At 55.5% G+C, this 18,867-nt stretch overlaps 1 protein-coding gene across 1 annotated transcript in view; it reads right to left on the bottom strand.

Moving 5' to 3' along the window:
• Positions 1–18,642, bottom strand: part of GRID1 (glutamate ionotropic receptor delta type subunit 1) — a 666,870-nt gene extending 648,228 nt beyond the window's left edge. The window contains exons 1-2 of the mRNA XM_061196716.1: positions 18,564–18,642; positions 16,190–16,345 (exon numbers count right to left, since the gene is read on the bottom strand). Of these exons, the coding sequence (XP_061052699.1) occupies positions 16,190–16,345; positions 18,564–18,642 (235 nt within the window). The remainder of the gene's footprint in view (positions 1–16,189; positions 16,346–18,563) is intronic.
• Positions 18,643–18,867: the final 225 nt, after the last annotated feature.

Here is an 18,867-nt window from a genome sequence, read left to right as displayed (position 1 = left end):
GCTGGGTCTTCTGTAGACATTTATTTACCTTCTTCTCACATAACAGAACCATGCAATACTCACCTGAAGCTACCTCATAGCTAATTTTCTGAATTTCTATGTATAAAATAAATCATTTTACAAAAAAATCTGTATCTATAGTGTATGGAACAAAAGGAGATTTCAAAGCCCATTAACTCACAGAGATGGTACGTTACTGGGAGAATATGGGCTGTATAATTAAAACAATTTAAATCTGATTATAAGAAGACAGTGGGCTTTACTGCCTACCACTATCTCACTAATGGAAAGAAAACCAATATCTTGAGTTTTTTTAAATCACTGTAGAACTGTGAATTAGAACACGCATGTACCACCGCTCCACTGCTTCACGTTACTGATGAGATGAAATATTCCTTGCAGAGAAATATTCCTTATGGAGAACATAAGCCTTCTTCAGCTCAGAGCTGCTAGGTGTATGCAGCATCTTTCCCGAGTTGGGAAAGGAGGTGGTCCCCGTGTCAGCCAATGTGAGGGAGGGCTCTTTCTGGAGACCCCAGTCTCAGAGTGAGTGATGCCTGGCTCTCCTTGTCCTCTCTCTACTGAACTCCAGAGCTCAGTGTCTGAGGAGGGAAAACCAAGGGGCCTGGGACAGGGGGATGGACCAAATGACAGTTCACAGCCCAGCCAGGAACACCTCCTAGTGGAGCAGAAGTGTGCATTTCTGAACACGGTCTAAACTGGAGGAGCACGCCCAGAGCTGAAATGAAAGAAATCTATGGTGATGAGCGCCTCCATTAGGTCACCTACTGGGAGGCAGGAAGGAGTCTGGGTGGCTCACATTTCTTCCTCGACCCCCCACCCCGCCTGCTTTCTCTGGCTGAAGTTAATAATTTTAAAGTAATTAAGTCCAGCAAACCATAACCAATTAAGTAAGGACTGCTGGTGGCCAGCAGAGCCTAGCAGCCTCACCTCTGCCTGAGGCCCTGTTTGGAGGGCAGCTGGGAGGGGGCCTGATCCCAGGCCCAGCCTCCAGGGGCCTGACCACCACATGGCAGAGATAAACCTCTCTGAGCAGCCAGCCACCTAATGAGACTGTCAGGGGACTTCTTAACGAGATTAGGTAGGGCCTGGGCTCTGCGTCACAGCGTGTGGAGGGTTTCTATTCAATTAGCCGTTCAGAGTGGGGCAGATACTGCCCAGGAGGATGCAGGAGCCTCTGCCGATAAGGCAGCCCCCTCCTGGCACCCCTAGTTCTGCCATGACCGGCCCAGCCTCCCAGGGTCCGCGGTAGCCTGAGACAGTGTCCCCACTGGACAGAATGGTGAGCAGAGCTGGCCCTCTGCTTTGCTGGGGCAAGCCAGGTCTCTGACTGCCAACCCAGGACCCCTTCCCCTCCCTTGGAACCTGGGTGAGCTCCAGGGGTGGCCACAAATGGGCCATCTGGAAGAAGGGGACAGAGACCGCTGCCCAGAACAGGTGTGTGTGGGGACAGGAAAGACCCCCTCACCCCGGGTGGAAAAGGCTGAGTCTGGGACCAAGGCTACAGGTTGTGTCTACATATAAAGTGGGGGCCAAGTGTGTACGGCCAAGACCCACTGCCCTGTCCCCTCCCGCAAATAGAGTTTGACAGCACGCACAGTAAGGGGCAGGACTGCAGACACCCCAGGACCTGCAGGAGGCCACAGGGCAGTGAGCTCCACCTCCTGGGGATCAGGCCCTGCCTCCCTTCGGGACTTGGGGGTGCAAAGGAAGGTCCAGGTCACACCACGCCCACAGGAACCCTCAGGACACCCAGTGGGGAGAGGGCCCAGGCCCCAGGTCCCCTCCCCCTTCCCATCCCCCAGTCCCTGCCCCACCAGGCTGGCTCCCACCCTTCCCTCACTGCCCCAAATGCCACCCACAGCTCAGCTCACCCTGCCCCATGCCTGAAACACAGGCTTCCCTCACTCAAAGCCTCCTGGCCTTTGGGCTAGCACAAGTGCCCCTCACCCAGAAAGCCTTCGGGCCCTGCCTGGCCCCCATCCTGTCTGCTTCCCGCCGCCCACAGGCACACCACAGAGCTCAGAGCCTGGCTCTCACCCTCCTAGTCCTGCCCGCCCCACAGAGCTTTCGAGTAAGCCAGGTCTGAGGTCTCCTGGAGCCCACTGTGTGGGAACGTCCTGTCACCAGGTGCGGCCCCAGGGCTTCCAGCCCAGTTCCAGTCCCGAGTGTCCTGTGGGCAGAGAAGCCCCACGCTGAGCAGCTGTTCCCACTTCTGGGGTGACACCACCCACCCAGGTCTGCTCTGCCCCTTCACCCTCAGCTTGGGGCTGGGGCAGCCCCAGGCCTGGCCAATCAGGGCACCCCACTCCACCGGCACCAGGACTGATTCCAGAAGGAGCCTGTCCCCATGCCGGGCCAAACAGCAGCAATCCTGGGACACCTGTGAGACTCTTGTTAAACAGTCCCCCTCTTCCCGTGGGGAAGGACCAGGGGGCTGGGCCCATTAGACATCAGCCTACAATAGCCTGGGGGCTCTGAGTGGATGGGGCTGCCTGGAAAGGAAGCCCGCCCAGGGGAAGGCAGGGACAGGGTGTGGAGAAGGAGGTGGTGTCCTGAGGACACCGTTTGGGCCCCTGGATCCAGCCATGCCTGAAGTTACGCAACGTCAGGCCTTTTCCATTACACGGCCTGATAAATATCCCTATTTGCTTAGGCCAGTACGAGTATTCCTGACACCCACGTGACTAATATAGCGCATGATTTCAGACACTCGGCAGGATTCCCTGATGTGAGGCTGCTAGGCGGTGGTATTTTCAGATGGTCCAACTTAGCAGTCCCACAAACACACCCGGGGGCAACAACTTCCTCCCAGGCCATGAGGCAGAAACTCTCCACATACCCCACAGTGCCGTGGCTCAGCCACCTTGCCACAGTCCCAGCGGGGTCCTCAAGGCACACCCCTGGCAGGCCACCTGACAGGCTCCCCCAGGGAGGGGCTCAGTCCGTCTGCAGGGGTATGTCTGGGAGCGCGCCAGGACACACAGGCATGCACTCCCGTGTGTGTTTGCAGACCCACATGTGTACATGCCATCAGTACAGTCAGACAGCCACTCAACAAACACTTGCTCCAGCCCTGCATGTGCTGGGAGTCCTGAGATGCAGAGCTCACAGGCCTCACAGGCACCCACTGAGATACAAGGGAGACATGCAGGATGGCATGGCAGCCAAGAGAAGACCTCGCCCCAGCTAAGGGAGCAGAGCAGTCAGGGAAGGCCTCCTGAAGAGCGTCCCAGAGGCAAGGCTGGAACAGAGCGCACATGTAGTCCCATCTAGCTGCACCCCGCCGTCTAGAAGCTCCCCTGGAGCACTCGTCAGTACTGATCAGTGGGTGCTGATACCCATCACAGACCCGCCATCTTCCCTTTCAAGAAGTCCATTTTCTTGGCAGGAGCTAAGTAGCCTGACACAGTCGGTCCTCTGAGCCACGCTCAGGCTTCTCCTGATGAGGTTTCCATCATTAACAACTACAGAGCTTCAAAGCCCCTTCAGCCCCAGCTCACTGGAAGGGTTCTAACTCCTGCTTCCTCAGAAGCCAACGTGGCAGGGGTGGCGGCTACATCCTCGTAAATGGGCGCTGCTCACCAGCTCCCGCAGGGGTGCTGGGGGGAGGGTTAGCAGTGCCCTCCCCTCCAAGCTCAAGCTGCCAGGCTCACTGGTCCCACACCTGCAGCTGCTCCTCGCTCTCCCAGCCCTTTTCCCTACCCAAGTTTGGAAGAGGCAGTGGCTAGGACAATGTCATCCCCATTTCATACATGTGGAGACTGAGGCCACATGTCGGGGTGCGGCTCCCGAGCCCACCAGAGGATTCCCAGGTGAGAGACGAGGATGGAAACCCAGGTCCTGGCTCATGCCCAACACCCAGACAGCAGTCAGCCCACACAGCCCCCAAGGGCCAGCACCTGGAGCCCAGGGGGAATGTCTACTTCCCCTGGGCAGCCTCCCTTCCCTCACCACCCACTCCCATCTGCACAGGCACATCTCAGAGCGGATGGACCGGCCAATGGCCCTGAGCCCCTGCCAGAGCAGCTCAGGCGGGGAAACGCCTTCCAGAAACGGGTCCTCCAAAACTATTTCCCACTCCAGCCCATGGGCGTGAGAAACCCCTCCACTGTGACTGTACCCTTTGTGCTGGGCCTTGGAATCCCCCATGGAAGTGGCCACTGCCAGGGAGAGGCTGTGGTATTTGCTCCTAGCATTTCTTGCCAGGAGAAAGATCTTCACACTTACAAGCTGACCAGGAGGGAACAGCTGGCATAAGTGGGCCTCAGGTGGCAGGACAGGGCTGCTATAAATGCATCAAGCCTCCAGGCCCCACATGGCATGGGACTCCGAGTGGTTCTGAGCATGAAGGCAGGACCACAAGCTTGAGGGGGCCTCAAAGAGCAGAGGTCTCGTGTGTCCATCTGTTCTGTCATCCATCCAGAGGCTTTTACTGAGCACCCATGACCAGTTGCACACCAGGCTTGGCTCTGGGAACTCAGCTATGGATGAGACAGACATTTCCCTGCCCTCACAGACCTGACGCTCCTCACAAATAAATTAATAACACAATTGCAGGTGAGGAAGCATGCAAAGAAGGAAAAGAAGGCTTTGATAGAGAATAAGAGGGTCCTTACTTGGAACCAAGGGGAGCCTCTCTGAGGAGGTGAGATCTGAGGAATAGCTGAGGCTGAGAAGGAGCCTATCATGTAAAGAGCCTTCCTGCTGGAGGGAACAGCATGTGCAAAGGCCCTGGGGTGGGAGCGTGCTTCAACTGTTGGAGACACAGGAAGAAAGTCAATGTGGCTGAAGCAAAGAGGTCAAGAGGAGTGGCAGCAGTGAAGCAAGTGAGCTCAGCCCTTGTTGTACTTGAGGCCTTGCAGGCTCTAGCAAGGAGTCTGGATTTTATTCTTAGTACTGCAGGGAACCACTGAAGGGTTGCAGCAGAAGAGGGAGGTGACAGGATTGATTTTTCTGATAGCTCTGGCTGCTACACGGACAGAGGCCTGGAAGGGAGGAGGGCAGAGGCAGGTAACAGTGAGTAAGTGACCACAGGGATCCAGGCTGAGGCTGGGGAGATGGTGGTAGAGGTGGAGAGAACTGGACAAAGGCTGAGATAAAGGGAGGGTCATGTGCATAGTGGGAGGGCAGGCAAGGAACAAGGGGAATGCTGGCTCAGCGACCAATCCTTCACGTTTCTGAAGCAATCCCTGCTTCGCTCTGCTCTCCATATAATCCCCGTGCTCCCTGGGGTGGTCCAGAGATGATGCTCATACAGCCCTGGGCACAGGTGTCAGTAGACACTGGGTATTGACAGACACCTCTGCTTTTTAACAGGCCATCACCAGGAGCCTACAGCAGACCACAGCTGCCAAGCTCACTGCATTCCCTCCCTCGGTGAGGCTCCTGGGCTGGCTCCCAGTGGCAGCTGGAACTGCGGCTTTTTCCGCCAAACGTGCCCAGGCAGCGTGGACATCTGCAACAGCCTCCTCATATGTGCACATGTATGTGCACAGACACGCACACCCATGCACACACCTGCACACCCATATACTGGCACACACGGACATTCACACACACACACACACACAGGGGTGCTCGGCCCAGATTCCAGGGCATGCCAGAGGACCCGATCCCCGCTACTGGACAGTGCCCCCTCCTCGGCACTGCCCAGCACACCACCCTCCCCCGGAGGCATGGCCACCCCCTGCCTGTCCCTTGAGGAACACTGGCCATAGGCGCCCTGTGCAGCCCAGCTCTGCGCTGTGGGTCGCGCAGGGTCATGCCTCAGCCCTCAGAAGCCTTTATCCAGGATGTAGGCAAAGCCCCGAACCAGCCCTGAGCTGAGGCTCCAGCCGGGGGCCCTGTGACAGGGAGAGATGTTCCCCCAGAGCTCGAGGCTTGGGCTGGCAGCCCACAGGACTTGGGGGCAGACCACTGGATTGTTTGGGCTACCAGAGCCCGGGAGGGAGGGAGGGAGAGGCGAGTGAGGGCAGGTGCCCTGGGAACCACCCAGGACTGAGAAGGAGCCGCATCTGATGCCTGCGGCCGTGACAGGGAAGGCAGCAAGGGTCCAAGGGCCGAGCCAAGTCACGGCCTCCTCGGCACTCGGCCCCGACCTCCTGATATGGACACCACAGAGACGAGCGGCAGGGGCCTCGCCCAGGGCCCAGTAAAGGTCTCAGAGCTTTGAGCCCCGAGCCCAGACAAGGGCCCAGAGTGTGGCCCCTCCCTCCCTACCAGGTCTCTGGGTGCTCAGACAGAAGGATGAAAGAAAGCCCCCAGTCCCGGTTCAGGAACAGAGCCGGGGCAAGACCCAAAGCCTCTGCCTTTGTACCAAGCGCAGGAGGGGCTGCGTGGGAATGGGAGAGCACGGAGACAGCCTGCCCGGCCAGGCCCAGGCCAAGTCTGCAGGGCCTCAGGCCACATCAGGGCGGGCACGTGGCCAGGCTGAGCCAAGAGCTCCAGCCAAGGGGTGGGGGTGGGGATGGTGTCCAGCCAGCAGGGACCGTGTCTCTGCCCTGACCTGGGGTTTGGTAGCACCCAGGCAGGGCCCAGAGACCAAGGGGCGTCATGTACCCTCGGCAGGTGAACAGGCGAACAGAGCAAATGGTGGCCAGGACGCAGAGAGAACCAATGCCTACTTAGTGTACTGTGTGTCACCACCCACACCCTCAGTGTGCCTCTGCTGGGCGCCCCAGTGGGCTGCTGCGTGCCAACAGCCTCCTTCCTGCCAGCTGTAAGTCACCTCTCTAGATCCATCACCACAACCCCAAGGTAGCCCACTTCACAGGTATTAAAACTGAGGCTTGGAGAAGACGAGTGACCTCTCACGACCACACAGCTCATCAGTCACAGAGCTGAGATTTGAACCCATACCTGCCTGACCCTTTTCCACCAAAAAGAGCAAGTTATGGGTACTATGACCAGCTGCTCAGGGGCTGGGCCAGGCTGGCTGGATTCGGGCCACTCTGTGCACTCAGAACAGCAAGGCTGCAGCAAGATTGCAATTCTGTGCAGCGACGGTCTACAGGTTCCCGGAGCCCCAGCCCACACTGGTGGCTCCAGGCAGCCTCCACGTAAACCATGTCATCAATAGCAAGCTGCCTACCTGCTCTCCTGGGACACCAGCAAGGCCAGGATCAACTCCAAGCCACCCTAAATAGGCCAGGGGTTGGGAAAGCCCGCCCAGCCCAGGTCAGAAAATGGAAGGAGGCCAAGAGCCCCTTGGGACCACTCAGGCTGGTACTATAACAACCATCCCAACCTCTGTGCTTGGCCCTTGGCTGGGCATTGTAGTACATTTCCTCAACTGCCCATCACAGTGTCCTCTGTTGTTATTCCCATCTTCCAGTCGAGGAAACTGAGGTAACCTGCCCAGAGTCGGACAGCAGAGCAGGGACGGGAACCCCAGTCTGTGCGTGAGATCAACAAGACTCCTTGTGCCCCCAATTCAGCTTGTAGGCACCATGTCTAATCTCACGCAGAGGCATGGGAGGGCCAGGCTGAGCTCTGGCTGGGAACAGGCACAGGGCAGGCAGAGACAGAGCTGCAGTGTCTAGCTGCCTCTGGTGGGTCTGGCGAAGAACTAATGTAAGGGAAGTAAACTAGGCAGACAGGACTAGCCAGAGCCACATACTCCAGATGTGGCTCGAGGAGGAGGTGCAGCCTGGTGCCCCTGGCTTCACCCACTGCGAGCCTGCCCTGCCCAGATCGGGGCCAGAAACAGATAGAAGAGGGCCATCTAACCACCTCCCAGCTACCCTGCCTGTGCTTCAGGCCCGGAAGGGAGAACCCTGGGTCTTTCTCTCCCAACCTGTGGCCATCAGCCAGGAAACTGGCTGTTTACAGGCTGGAAGGAAGGTCTTAGGAGAACCCAACTGATGGGATATTGGACACAGACTCAGCTGCCTTCCTGGGCCCCATGCCTGTCAGAGAGGCCAGACTCCAGAGAAGGGAGCTGTCACAGGCCAGCCCATGGCAGAGATGAGTCTCCACTCCAGCCCAGTGCCTTAGCAAAAGAGAGAGAGCTGCTGCTGTGGGGGAAGGTAGGAACAAGGAGGGCACTGGGAGGAGGCAGGGGGTGTCTGTAGAAGAAACAGGGCCACAGGGAGTCCTGCTGAGTCCACAGGAAACACAGACTTGCTTAAGTCCAGCTGTGGGGGCCACTGATGCTGGTGTCACAATAGCCAATCTTCACCTCATTCCTTAGGAAGCACGGAGCCCAAGTCTTCTTGGGAGAGCTGGGCCCATCCAGGCCCTAGTTCACAGAGGACAAGATTGGTAGACACAGATTGGCTCTCTTCTGAGAGCCTGGCGGGGCTGGAGACCCAGGCTTCCTGACGTCCCCCTACACCAAAGGGCTGCCTGGCGCTTTCTGGAGCAGAGGGACAAGTAAATGAGTGGGCAAAGGGGAACTGATGGGAGCCATGGATTTGGTCCAACCAGAACCCAATACCTAAAATTCTATTTGCTTTTTTTTGTTTGTTTCTTTTGTTTTTGTTGTTGTTTTAACGAGTCACCAAGGAAATGGGAGGGTTGTTTTGACATGACCTGAATAGTAGATATTTGTGTCATTCACCAACTATTTCCAGTTCTCTCTCTCTTTCCAGGCACATAGTATGTCTGTGCTTCCTGGATCCCTTACAACTGGCTGGAACCACACGACTAGTTCTGGTCAATAAATTATAAGGGGCTTCCCTGGTGGCACAGTGGTTGAGAATCTGCCTGCCAATGCAGGGGACACGGGTTCGAGCCCTGGTCCGGGAAGATCCCACATGCCGCAGAGCAGCTAGACCCGTGAGCCACAACTGCTGAGCCTGCGCGTCTGGAGCCTGTGCTCCGCAACAAGAGAGGCCGCGATAGTGAGAGGCCCGCGCATTGCGATGAAGAGTGGCCCCCGCTTGCCGCAACTAGAGAAAGCCCTCGCACAGAAATGAAGACCCAACACAGCCAAAAATAAATAATAAATAAATAATAAATAAATTTTATAAATAAATAAATAAATTATAAGTAGAAGTGACATGTGTCACATCCAGGCGGAGACCCCTAGAGCTCTCTTTCCCTCTGGCACAGCAACTAGCAATATTCAAGCTGAGTGACCACAATGGGCCAAGCAACTAGCAATATTCAAGCTGAATGACCATGATGAGCCAAGCTCCAAGCTGACATGTAGCATGAGCAGGAGATAAGTTTGTGTTATGTTAAGCCACTAGACTTGGAGAGTGTTTGTTACGATGGCATAACTTAGTCTATCCTGACTGACACAAAGGGAACCACAGAACAAAACCAAAGGGTAGGAACAAATAGGCACTTCCCTGTGTGGCCAAGTCTAAAAAGATTCATATCCAGGTTATCAGACTGGGTTAGAAATGGTTTGGGAACAAGCAGTACAGACTCAATGTTCCAAGTTTTTAGGTGACAGAATTTTCTGGGTAGTGAAAAGGCCAAGTGAAGAGAGAAGATGGCTGATATAGGGGCCAAGGCAAGGGGATTTTTGACCAGGCAACTACAAGAATTTGGAAACAGTCTGTCTGCCCTTACAAGACGTGGCTTTCAGTGTTAAGGGATAGCCTTAGCTATCCTGCAAGAGAAACCTGGACAAATGGCCCCAACGTGCTGCTCTAGACAGGAAGGTTGTTAAAGTTCTCATGTCACCAGGAATGGGAATAGCAGCAGCTTGGAGGCAGCACGAGGAAAAGTGTCTCACTAGACCTATGGCCTCCAACTCACACGTCTGGCATGAGATGCCCATCTGTTCACTGCCAGTTAAGTCCAACCTCCCAATCTGGGGGCAAGGCTACAGCAATAGGGATACTAAAAGGGAGCCTCTGGGACCCATTAAATATGAGGATGTGGGGAGGGCAGGAGTACAGTCTATGAAGAGAGAGTGTGTGTGTCTCGACACACAAGAGTGACCCTAGAATGAAGGACAGCTCTGAAGCCTGGTAGTCCAGCTGAGAGAAGATAGCAGTTATTCTTTTACATAGACACAGGCTTGTGAGGAATCCAGAGAGGGGACTAGATGGTTCCCTGTCCCCAGCCCAACTTTAGTGAGCGGCCATCAGCACCTGCAGCCATGGCCACAGCCATCTTCTGGCTTGAAACATCACTGGCAGAAGACCCTGTGTGTCAGCTGAGAAAGACTGACCTTTGTAGGGACCCCACCTACAAAGGGTCCTTTGTAGGGACCCTCACCTTGTGCTCTAGGTGAGTGGGATGGAGGGCGGGGAGAGGAGGGGGGTCTGAAGAACCTGGCCTGGAAGAAATGGAGGGCATGGACCTGCACGGTGGCACAGACTTACAGTCTAGCTATTCACAAAGCAGATTCCTCTAGGACCCTCCTTAGGCACAAGCAGCTTGCAGGTCCCAGGAAGGAAGTCAGTGTGTCATTGGAGAGCACAGGGAAGTCTGTGGAGGCCTGCAGACTTACAGTGTGCCACCTCCAGAGCGAGTCTGAAAGACAGGGAAACATGGCCATATGCCCCAAGTGACAAGAGGATGCCACCCAGTAAGCAAAAGTGCAGCCAACCAAGTGGAAGAAAGGGAAGGGTCACGATGTGCACTGCCTACAACAGGCACCTGCCAGGTGTGCCAACACGGTAGCAGAAAAATGGCCCACAAACACATGCACATCCTAATCCCCGGAACAGTGAATATGCTAGGCTACAAGGCAAAAGAGAAGCAAGGCTGCAATGGAATTAAGGTTGCAAATGGAATTAATCAACTGATTTGAAGACAGGGAGATAGGCCTGGATTATCCCAGTGGGCCCAATGTAATCACAAGGGTCCTGGGAGAAGGGAGACAGAAGAATCAGAGGAGTGGGTATGAGGACAGAAGTGACTTGCTGTGAGAAGGACCCCACCCACCATCGCTGGCTTTAAAGATGGAGGAAGGGGGCCAGGAGCTAAGGAAGGCAGGCAGCCTCTGGAAGCTGAAAAGGCAAGAAAATGGATTCTCTCCTAGAGCCTCCAGAAGGAATCAGCACTGCCAACACTTTGATTTTAACCCAGGGAGACCCACGTCAGGCTTCTGACCTGCAGAACTGTAAGATAATACATTTCCATTTTGTTGTTGTTGTTGTTGTTTGTTTGTTGTTTGTTCTGGCCACACCACACAGGCTTGTGGGATCTTAGTTCCCCAACCAGGAATTGAACCCGGGCCCTCAGCAGTGAAAGTGCCAAGTCCTAGCCACTGGACCGCCAGGGAATTCCCTACATTCCCATGTTTAACCAGCAAAGTTGTGGTAAAATTTGTTTCAGCACCAAGAGAAAAATTATGCAGCTGAGAGGATGGGAATGATGGTGTGGGCCTGCAAGCATCTTTAATGACTCTAACATCACACCCAAGGAAATGCTGACAGTATCTCCCAGGCAGGGACCTATAACGCCGTTATCAGGGAGAACAGTGGGTCTGCCAGCAGAGGCTGCAAATATACAGCCTCAGCGGGACCTATAATTCTGAAGGGAAGTCAAGGAAGACACCAGAGGCATCAAAGCTCAGGGAGGGAAACCGTCTAGCAGATGTCATAGAGTGTAAGGGGCAGGGTGACCACCTAGGAGTGACCAGTATAATATGAGCAAGACCATCAGATGGACACCACCAAGCTCCCTGTGCTTTATTTTCCTCTTATTTCATTGTTTCATTGTTGTATTCTGTGAACACCAAGCTATACTTGGGTGATTTGTACCTTGTCTTCCTAAAACACTTTTGTGCTTATTGTAACTAAAAGGAATAATGCATCACATATATTCCTTTTTTCTTCCTCTTCCCTAAATTGTTATCTTTCCACTCAGTGACAGATATATCTACAGCATAACCAATAACTCAAGTCTTTTACTTACAGTAAAAGATAATACTGTGAACGGAAGAGACTCGTGTTCAGGCAGTTCTTTTATGCATTTATGCATTTATGTAATCCTCTCCTTGAGCAGGCACTTTAAAGCAATATGGAATTTTTTTATTTAACAAATTAGTATCTCTTCTAGTATCTAGAAGACAAATTTTCACACTTACTGTTAATATGGACTTCGCCAACTAAATCTAAGATACAACCTTTTAGAGATTTAAATACCATTTCTGTGTTATCATTTGCTAAATCCTCACCAAATGCATATTTTATTAAAAAGTGATCCAATCTTTTACATAAACTGACCAACTGCCTCAAAAGGTAGCTTGTAAGAAGCTTGTATGGATACAAAATCAGCCTGAAGAAACTGCAGGTATAAATCTTAGGACCAACAAGCCAAAGTAGAGTTTCTTGTTTTCTTCATTAAATACTTAAGGATATCTCAACACAAATGTTTGCATTTTTAAAAATCAGTTGTTTTGGATATTGAAAATATATGCAGCCATTAAAAGTAATGTTTACAAATAGTTCATAGTGATTTCAAAAAAAGCCAATGATATGTTAAATGGAAAAAAAATATATATATATATATATATATATATACACACAACTGAACAGAATAGGAACTCTCAGCACTTATGAAATTCAGTGCGCGAAAAAAGACTAGAAGGAAAGAACAGTGGTAGAATTCCAAACGATTTTGTTCTGTCTCTTGATGCTTTCCTGTACCTTCCACATTTTATATAACGAGCATGCGTTGCCCTTTTCCTTTTTCACATTTTTAAATTAATTCATGCTCATTGTAGCAAAGCATTTCTTTTATAATCAGGAGGGAAAAAGTTAAGCAAAAAGCTGAAAATGAAAAGGTCAGTTAGGGTCCGCTCTCAAGGAATTCACTAGCTTAAGCAACGGTGCAGCTGAAAATAACAGCCTCAGGAGAAGCTGAGATGGATTCATAGTTGGTCAAGAAATGGAGAGGGAATTCATGTTTACTGAACACCTACTGCAGGCCTTCTGCAGACAATTCATACATGTCTCATCTCATTTAATCCTCACAATAATTCCAGGAGGCAGGTACTGTGATTGTTCCCTTTCAACAGATATGTGAACAGAAGCTCAGAACAGGGCCAGGCCTCTCCCAAAATCACACTGCACGTGAGGCAAGCAAGATTTGAACCCAGTTTCTTGGGCTCCAAGAACAAAGCTCTTATTCCTGCATGGTGCTTACCTCTCAAGCCAAAATGGGGCAGCATCACTTCAATCCCAATTCCACCTCGGGGGTGGGGGGGTTGTCACTGGGAGCTCACCCAGTCCATGATGGAGACTGAACCCCAGTCTGCCTTTGCCCTCATCCTTGGCCACTGCCCAGCCAAGAAGTCCTTTCCTTTCCCATCCGAGCTGTATCTACCACCCATGTCCTGCTGCTGTGACTGCCCAAGCCCAGGAGAGAGATGAGATATCTATCAAGCAGGGCCAAGGAGAGAGATGAGGTATCTATCAAGCAGGGCTAAGCCATGGGATGGACAGCACCCCACAGAGCACAGAAGGAAGGACACCCAGCCAGCTGAGGGCCTGCCACGCCAAGCCTCAGGCCAGGGAGGAGGAGCCTCTGTGCCCCGCTCTGTACTCCCTGAGGCTCTCGAGGAGTCCCATCCCAGGGATGGGATGAGCTCCTCCCATCCCTGGTAACATCCCAGGGCTTCAAAAGGTCATGGGATAACAATGTGAATTTCTGCCCACGCAGCTGATCAGTTGAAAGCATGCCAACTTTAACCCACACACGCCCTCTGGGCAGAGGGTAGCCCAACACCACCTGGTCAGTATTCCTCTACCTGGACAACTGTCAGCCATCAGCTTCCAATTCTCTAGTTCTGGATGTTCGCACACACTCACTCCCACCCTTCCAAGACTGTGTCAGCCTGCCATGCTTGGAGCCTGAGACATTCTTCCAGTTATAAAAATAGAAAAAACTGAGACCCAGAAAAGGCCCCTGGGTAGAGCCCTGTGTCTCCAGAACAAAGTTGCATTAGGGCTTGAAGGCTGAACGGCCCATAGCTCTGTTTTATTTGGCTTGTACTGTGTTGTTCAAATTGTTTGATTAGTCGAGAACAGTTAGAAATCAGGTTTTACATTAAAGTCCAGATTTGGGGCTCCTCTTTAAAAAAAAAATCAGCCCATTTATAACACTAGGATTTTCATTCCCAAATGGTAAAGTCAGCTGAAGCTATGGAACAGCTGCTCCTTTTGACAGAGGTGACCTCTCCAGACCCCACACTCCAGGTTCTTCCAGGCCCAGCTGCCCAGTTCACCCATGTGTGTTACCTGCCTGAGACTGTAACCCTGGGCAAGAGCATTACCTTCAGTCTCTGGGGACCTGCTGCTGGAGGGGGGCGGCGGGGGGGGGCAATGGGCGTCATTTGGAGCAAAATGAATGAGCATGGAATACTCAACACAGCTAGGGGAAGTCAATAGAAACAAGGTATGTCAACAGAGAAGGTGGAAGAGCCAAACTGCCATGGTGAACACAGGCAGCATCCCTATCACACTGTGAGCTCCCTGGGGCAGGAAATAGGTGCTACCCAGCTGTGTCCTCAGCTCCCAAGCACAAATAATGAATGTCCACAGAGACAAGTGTATGGGGACAGTGTCAAGGGAGCATGAGGCACTGTGAAAATTGTGGCATGTAACTGGAAAAGCCTGTGTCACCACAGATCCCCACCCCAGCTAGGGTCATTCCTGCCTAAGGAGGTCCCACCCTCCCCTGGCTAGAGCCCCCCCCAAGCACATGCAACAGTTGTGATGAGGGCACACTGAAAAAAAAGTCCAAGGACAGGGCATGTGGGGGCAGGGACTGCAGGTAGGACATGATCAGACAGCAAAAAAGGACAGGGATTCCTTCCCTCGTACCTCAATGAACATCAGACATCTGCCAGGGCTGGGAGTGGCAGCTCCCCTGACAGACAACATCAGCCTCACCCCACTCACCACCACCCCCAAAACACATCCAGACCTCCAGCTTTTCACAACTACCTCAAGACATTCTTGGACTTTCAGGCCCCAGAGCTGGGCCTTCTCCCTCCTCTGCAAGAACAGCAGACTCCGCAAAACCTCCTTCCAGCACCAAGTTCTCCCCAGCACCAGTTCTGACCTTCTGGACCCAGACCAGAGCCTTCACTGAGTCACCCTATCCCTGGAGATACAAGAAAACCAGCAGCCAACATATAACCTAGAGCCGGAGGAGGTCTCTGGGCCCAGGGGCGGGGGGAGGGTAACTTGCCTGGAGCCCTCAGCTAGCCCACCTCCTCCCTACACCGACCCACTGTCCTGTCTGTTCCTCCTGGGAGAAATCCCCGCCACCAGCTGTGGCCTCTGTCCTCAATACTCCTGCGTGAGGGCCTCAGAGTCAAAGTCTTGGATATATGGAACTAGGAGAAACCATGGATATGGGGGCAGAGGAGAGGAAAGGGGCGCTGGGCCAGGCAGATATCAGGGGCAGTGAGAGCCTTAGTCTCTGATGAGGAAGCAGGCATCGTGGGAGAGATACCTGAGGCCCAGAGCCCAGGCTCAAGCCAGGTGGGAGGGTGAGCGAATGAGAGAGGAGGGAAGAGCAGAAGGGGCTTCTGCGCTTAGCCTCGCACTTGTTGCCTCTGCCTGCGGGCCGAGTTTGCGGACCATGGCGGCCCAGGCGCGGGCTAGGATTTCCCCGCAGCCTGGCCTGGCCCAACTCCGCTGCTTTTCTGGTCAAACAGCGCCCACCTTCGGCCCAGGCGGGGACGCCTCCACCCACGGCGGGGACCGCGAGGGAGAACGGCTCCTCCAAACCCGGAAGAGGAGCCCAGCCGGCCGAGAAACGCCAGCCGAGGCACAGAGGGGCCTCGAGGCGAGAGATGCTGCGCATTCACGGGCTTGGGCGCCACACGCTCCTCGCTCCTCGGTTGATAGCGAAGAAGACACTGGCCCATCCAGGTCAGGGGAGGTGCACCAACACAGGTACCCTGCTCGCAGACACACCCACCCACACTCAACACAGACAGCCCTGAGCCACACACGCCTGCGCGGCTCATAGACGCGCCCACCCAGCTGGAAAGGAGCCACACAAGCCCGAGACACGCCCCGCAAGGAGCCCAGCTCCCCGCTCACAAGCTCTCCGTTCCAGCCCCGAAGCGCAAGGCACTCCCGCACCACTGCTTTGGTGGTCCGGGGAGGGAGCGCGCACCGTGCGCGGCACCGCACACAGGGAACCCTGCGTGGCCCAGCCCTTCGCGACCCTGCAGGGCTCCAGCGCTGCTGGCAGGCCCCCGCCCTGTTAGCCCTGGGCACGGCGGCCGGCCACTCACCTTCCTGCACGGCCTGGAAAGGATTGTTGGCCTCGATGACCTTGATGGAGTAGGTGATCTTCTCGCTCTGCAGGATGTCATCGTTTAGGCTCAGGTCAGATACGGCCAGCTGGAACACCCTGTCGTCCTTGGCCGCGTTCTCCTCGAAGATGGCACCTGGAGGAGACGAGGGGTCAAGACTAGGCCTAGAGAGGGGCTCTTCCCCACCCCACCCCTACCCCAGCCTTGGCCCTCTGGTCATGGTGCTGGCAGGACTGCAGGTTGCCAGGTGGCAGGACTTCTGGGCTGCGGTTTCAGCCTGATAGGATAGTTTAAGGCTCTCCTCAGTCCCCCAACACAGAAATACGCCCCCCAAATATTCCAACACAGTCGACATGAGTTACACATGCACATGGCACATGCTGCCACCAGGTCACACAAATGTCTCACAACCAAACCACCTCATGTACCAACCATGCCCCACATAATGGACTGAGCCAAGCTGTTGTGACCTCAGGCGGCACCTAAATGTCCTGACAGGGCCCCATGAGTCCTATCCCAGGAGCCACAAAGTTCCCCTGCAGGCAAGTCTCCCCAGCCCCAATCCCAAAATGGAACAATGACTTCCTTCTGCCCTGCGCACCCCCCTCTGCAAAGAGCTAAGCAAGCAGGTCCACAGTGGCTCTCCTATGCCAGGGGGCTTCTTTATGCAGGGGCCTTTGATAACCGATGACAGGCAAACAGGCAGCTCAGTCCCAGTCTGGATCCCTGGGCTCTGCCTCCTGCTTACCATCCCTCCCCACTTTTTCTCCTGCCGCGTTACGTTGGGGGGGGGCGGGTAGGGGTATGTCCCTAGACCCTTTGCCTTCTAACCCAGCAGGGCTGAGGAGCCCAGAAGGAGCCGCTCTTGAAAGGGCTTTCTAGAACCATGAACAGCTCCTCTGGGGCGGCCTCGGCTGGCCCTTTGCGCTCTTAGCACCGCCGTGGCCGACTACCAGCGCTTGAAGCCGAGATCGGTGGGACTCGCCGAACCTGGCCCTGCAGCCTGGACAACTCCGGAGTCCTCCCCCATCACCAGGCCCTGAGGGTCACCACAGTCCCAGGGCTGGGCCCAGTGATCCCGTGAGCTGGGGGCTGGGCAGGAGGAGGGAGGTCCCGTTCCATGCTACACCCAGAGCCGCAATGCCGACCTCGAGACCCAAGCACCCCCCCCAACCTCCACCACCATTGGGAAGCAGGTTTGGTCCCGGCCCCTGACCCCTGCAGGGGGATTGCAGCGCACCAAGCACAGGCCTAGTCTCTGACCACCCATCACAGCCCTGCCTCGCCTGTCCCATCATCCCTGCCTTCTCACACCTCCCAACCCCCCAGCCTCTCTGGGCTCGCTGGTCTTTCCCAACTTCCGGAAAAGCGACTGCAGACGGGCTCCCCAAAAGCAACCGCTGTCAGTCCCCCAGCCCGGACCAACTTCCTGGGATTTCTCCCCTGCTGCTACCAACTCCCACACACTCCCCGTCGGCGACGCGCCCCCTCCTCCTCTCCTCTATCTCGTCTTCTCTCCTCTGCCGGTTCTCTCCCTCCATCCGTCTCTTCCCGCTCAGCGCGCGCACACACACTTCCCCCACACACCACACACCGCGGCCCAGGCTTCTTCCCTGATTCCCACCACCCAGACCATGTGCCGACCCCCAAGACTTGGGCCATAGGAAACTCTGGGACTGTCCAGGATTGGGCTGCTGTCACCACAGCCAGATACACGCGCACACACACATATACAGAGAGGTACACAGACACACACCAGAGAAACAGGCAGACACTGTGTCCACTCTAACAGGCTGACAGTCATGCACGCACCAACACAGGCTCCGATGGCCCCATACACCCCAACGCCCTCTCGCAGTGACACCAACACGGAGCCACAGGCGCACACAGAGACACACGCTGACAACACCCACCCACCCACATTCACGCACGGTTCCGGTCGGGCCTCTTCAAACCTGCCCTGCCAACTTGGCGAGACCCCGGGCCCTGCCCGCCTTCGGCCCCCGCTACTCTGAGCTGCGCCCAAGGGCTGGCCCTACCCCGCCGACGGCCCCGCCAGGGGCGCGGGTCTGGACTTGCGCCTAGCCCCGGATTCCCGCAGCCGCGGCCCTAAGTGTCGGCAGAGGCCGCGGGGCCCCGCGGGGGGAACTGGAGCCCCGGGGAGCAGCGGGAGCCCGCGGGAGTGCGGCGCGGCCCGTGCACATCTCCTCCGCGGGGCGGCGCGGAGCGGCCCTTCGGGGGAGCACCGCCCGCCGAGCCCCTCGGCCCAGGGAACAGCCAAGTTTGGACGCCGCGCACCCCCCGCGCCGCTGGGGCCCCCGCCCAGCCTCGGCCCCGCGCCCGCCGCGCTCACCGATGTGGATGATGGAGTCGGCCCGCACCGACACGCACTGGCATATCCAGGGGAGAAGCCACAGCGTCAGCGCTTCCATGTCCCCCGGGCGCGTGGCTCATCCGCCCGGGCCCGGGGCGAGGCCGAGGGCAGCGCGGAGCGGGGAGGCGCCGGTCCGGGTGCAGTCCCGGGCCGCTCCCCGGGAGCCAAGCCCGCCCGTGCGTCTTTCCCCGCGCGCCCGCCCCTGCGCCCTGCGCCCTGCGCCCGCCCCAGTCCAGCCCAGCCCAGCGCGGTCGGGCTCCCGCTCCGGCTCCGCTGGTGGCTG

The sequence above is a fragment of the Eubalaena glacialis genome, chromosome 1, assembly GCF_028564815.1.
Source record: "Eubalaena glacialis isolate mEubGla1 chromosome 1, mEubGla1.1.hap2.+ XY, whole genome shotgun sequence".
Classification (NCBI taxonomy): Eukaryota; Metazoa; Chordata; class Mammalia; order Artiodactyla; family Balaenidae; genus Eubalaena; species Eubalaena glacialis.
The sequence above is the reverse complement of the archived record's forward strand: the minus strand, read 5'-3'. Positions and strand labels throughout refer to the sequence as shown.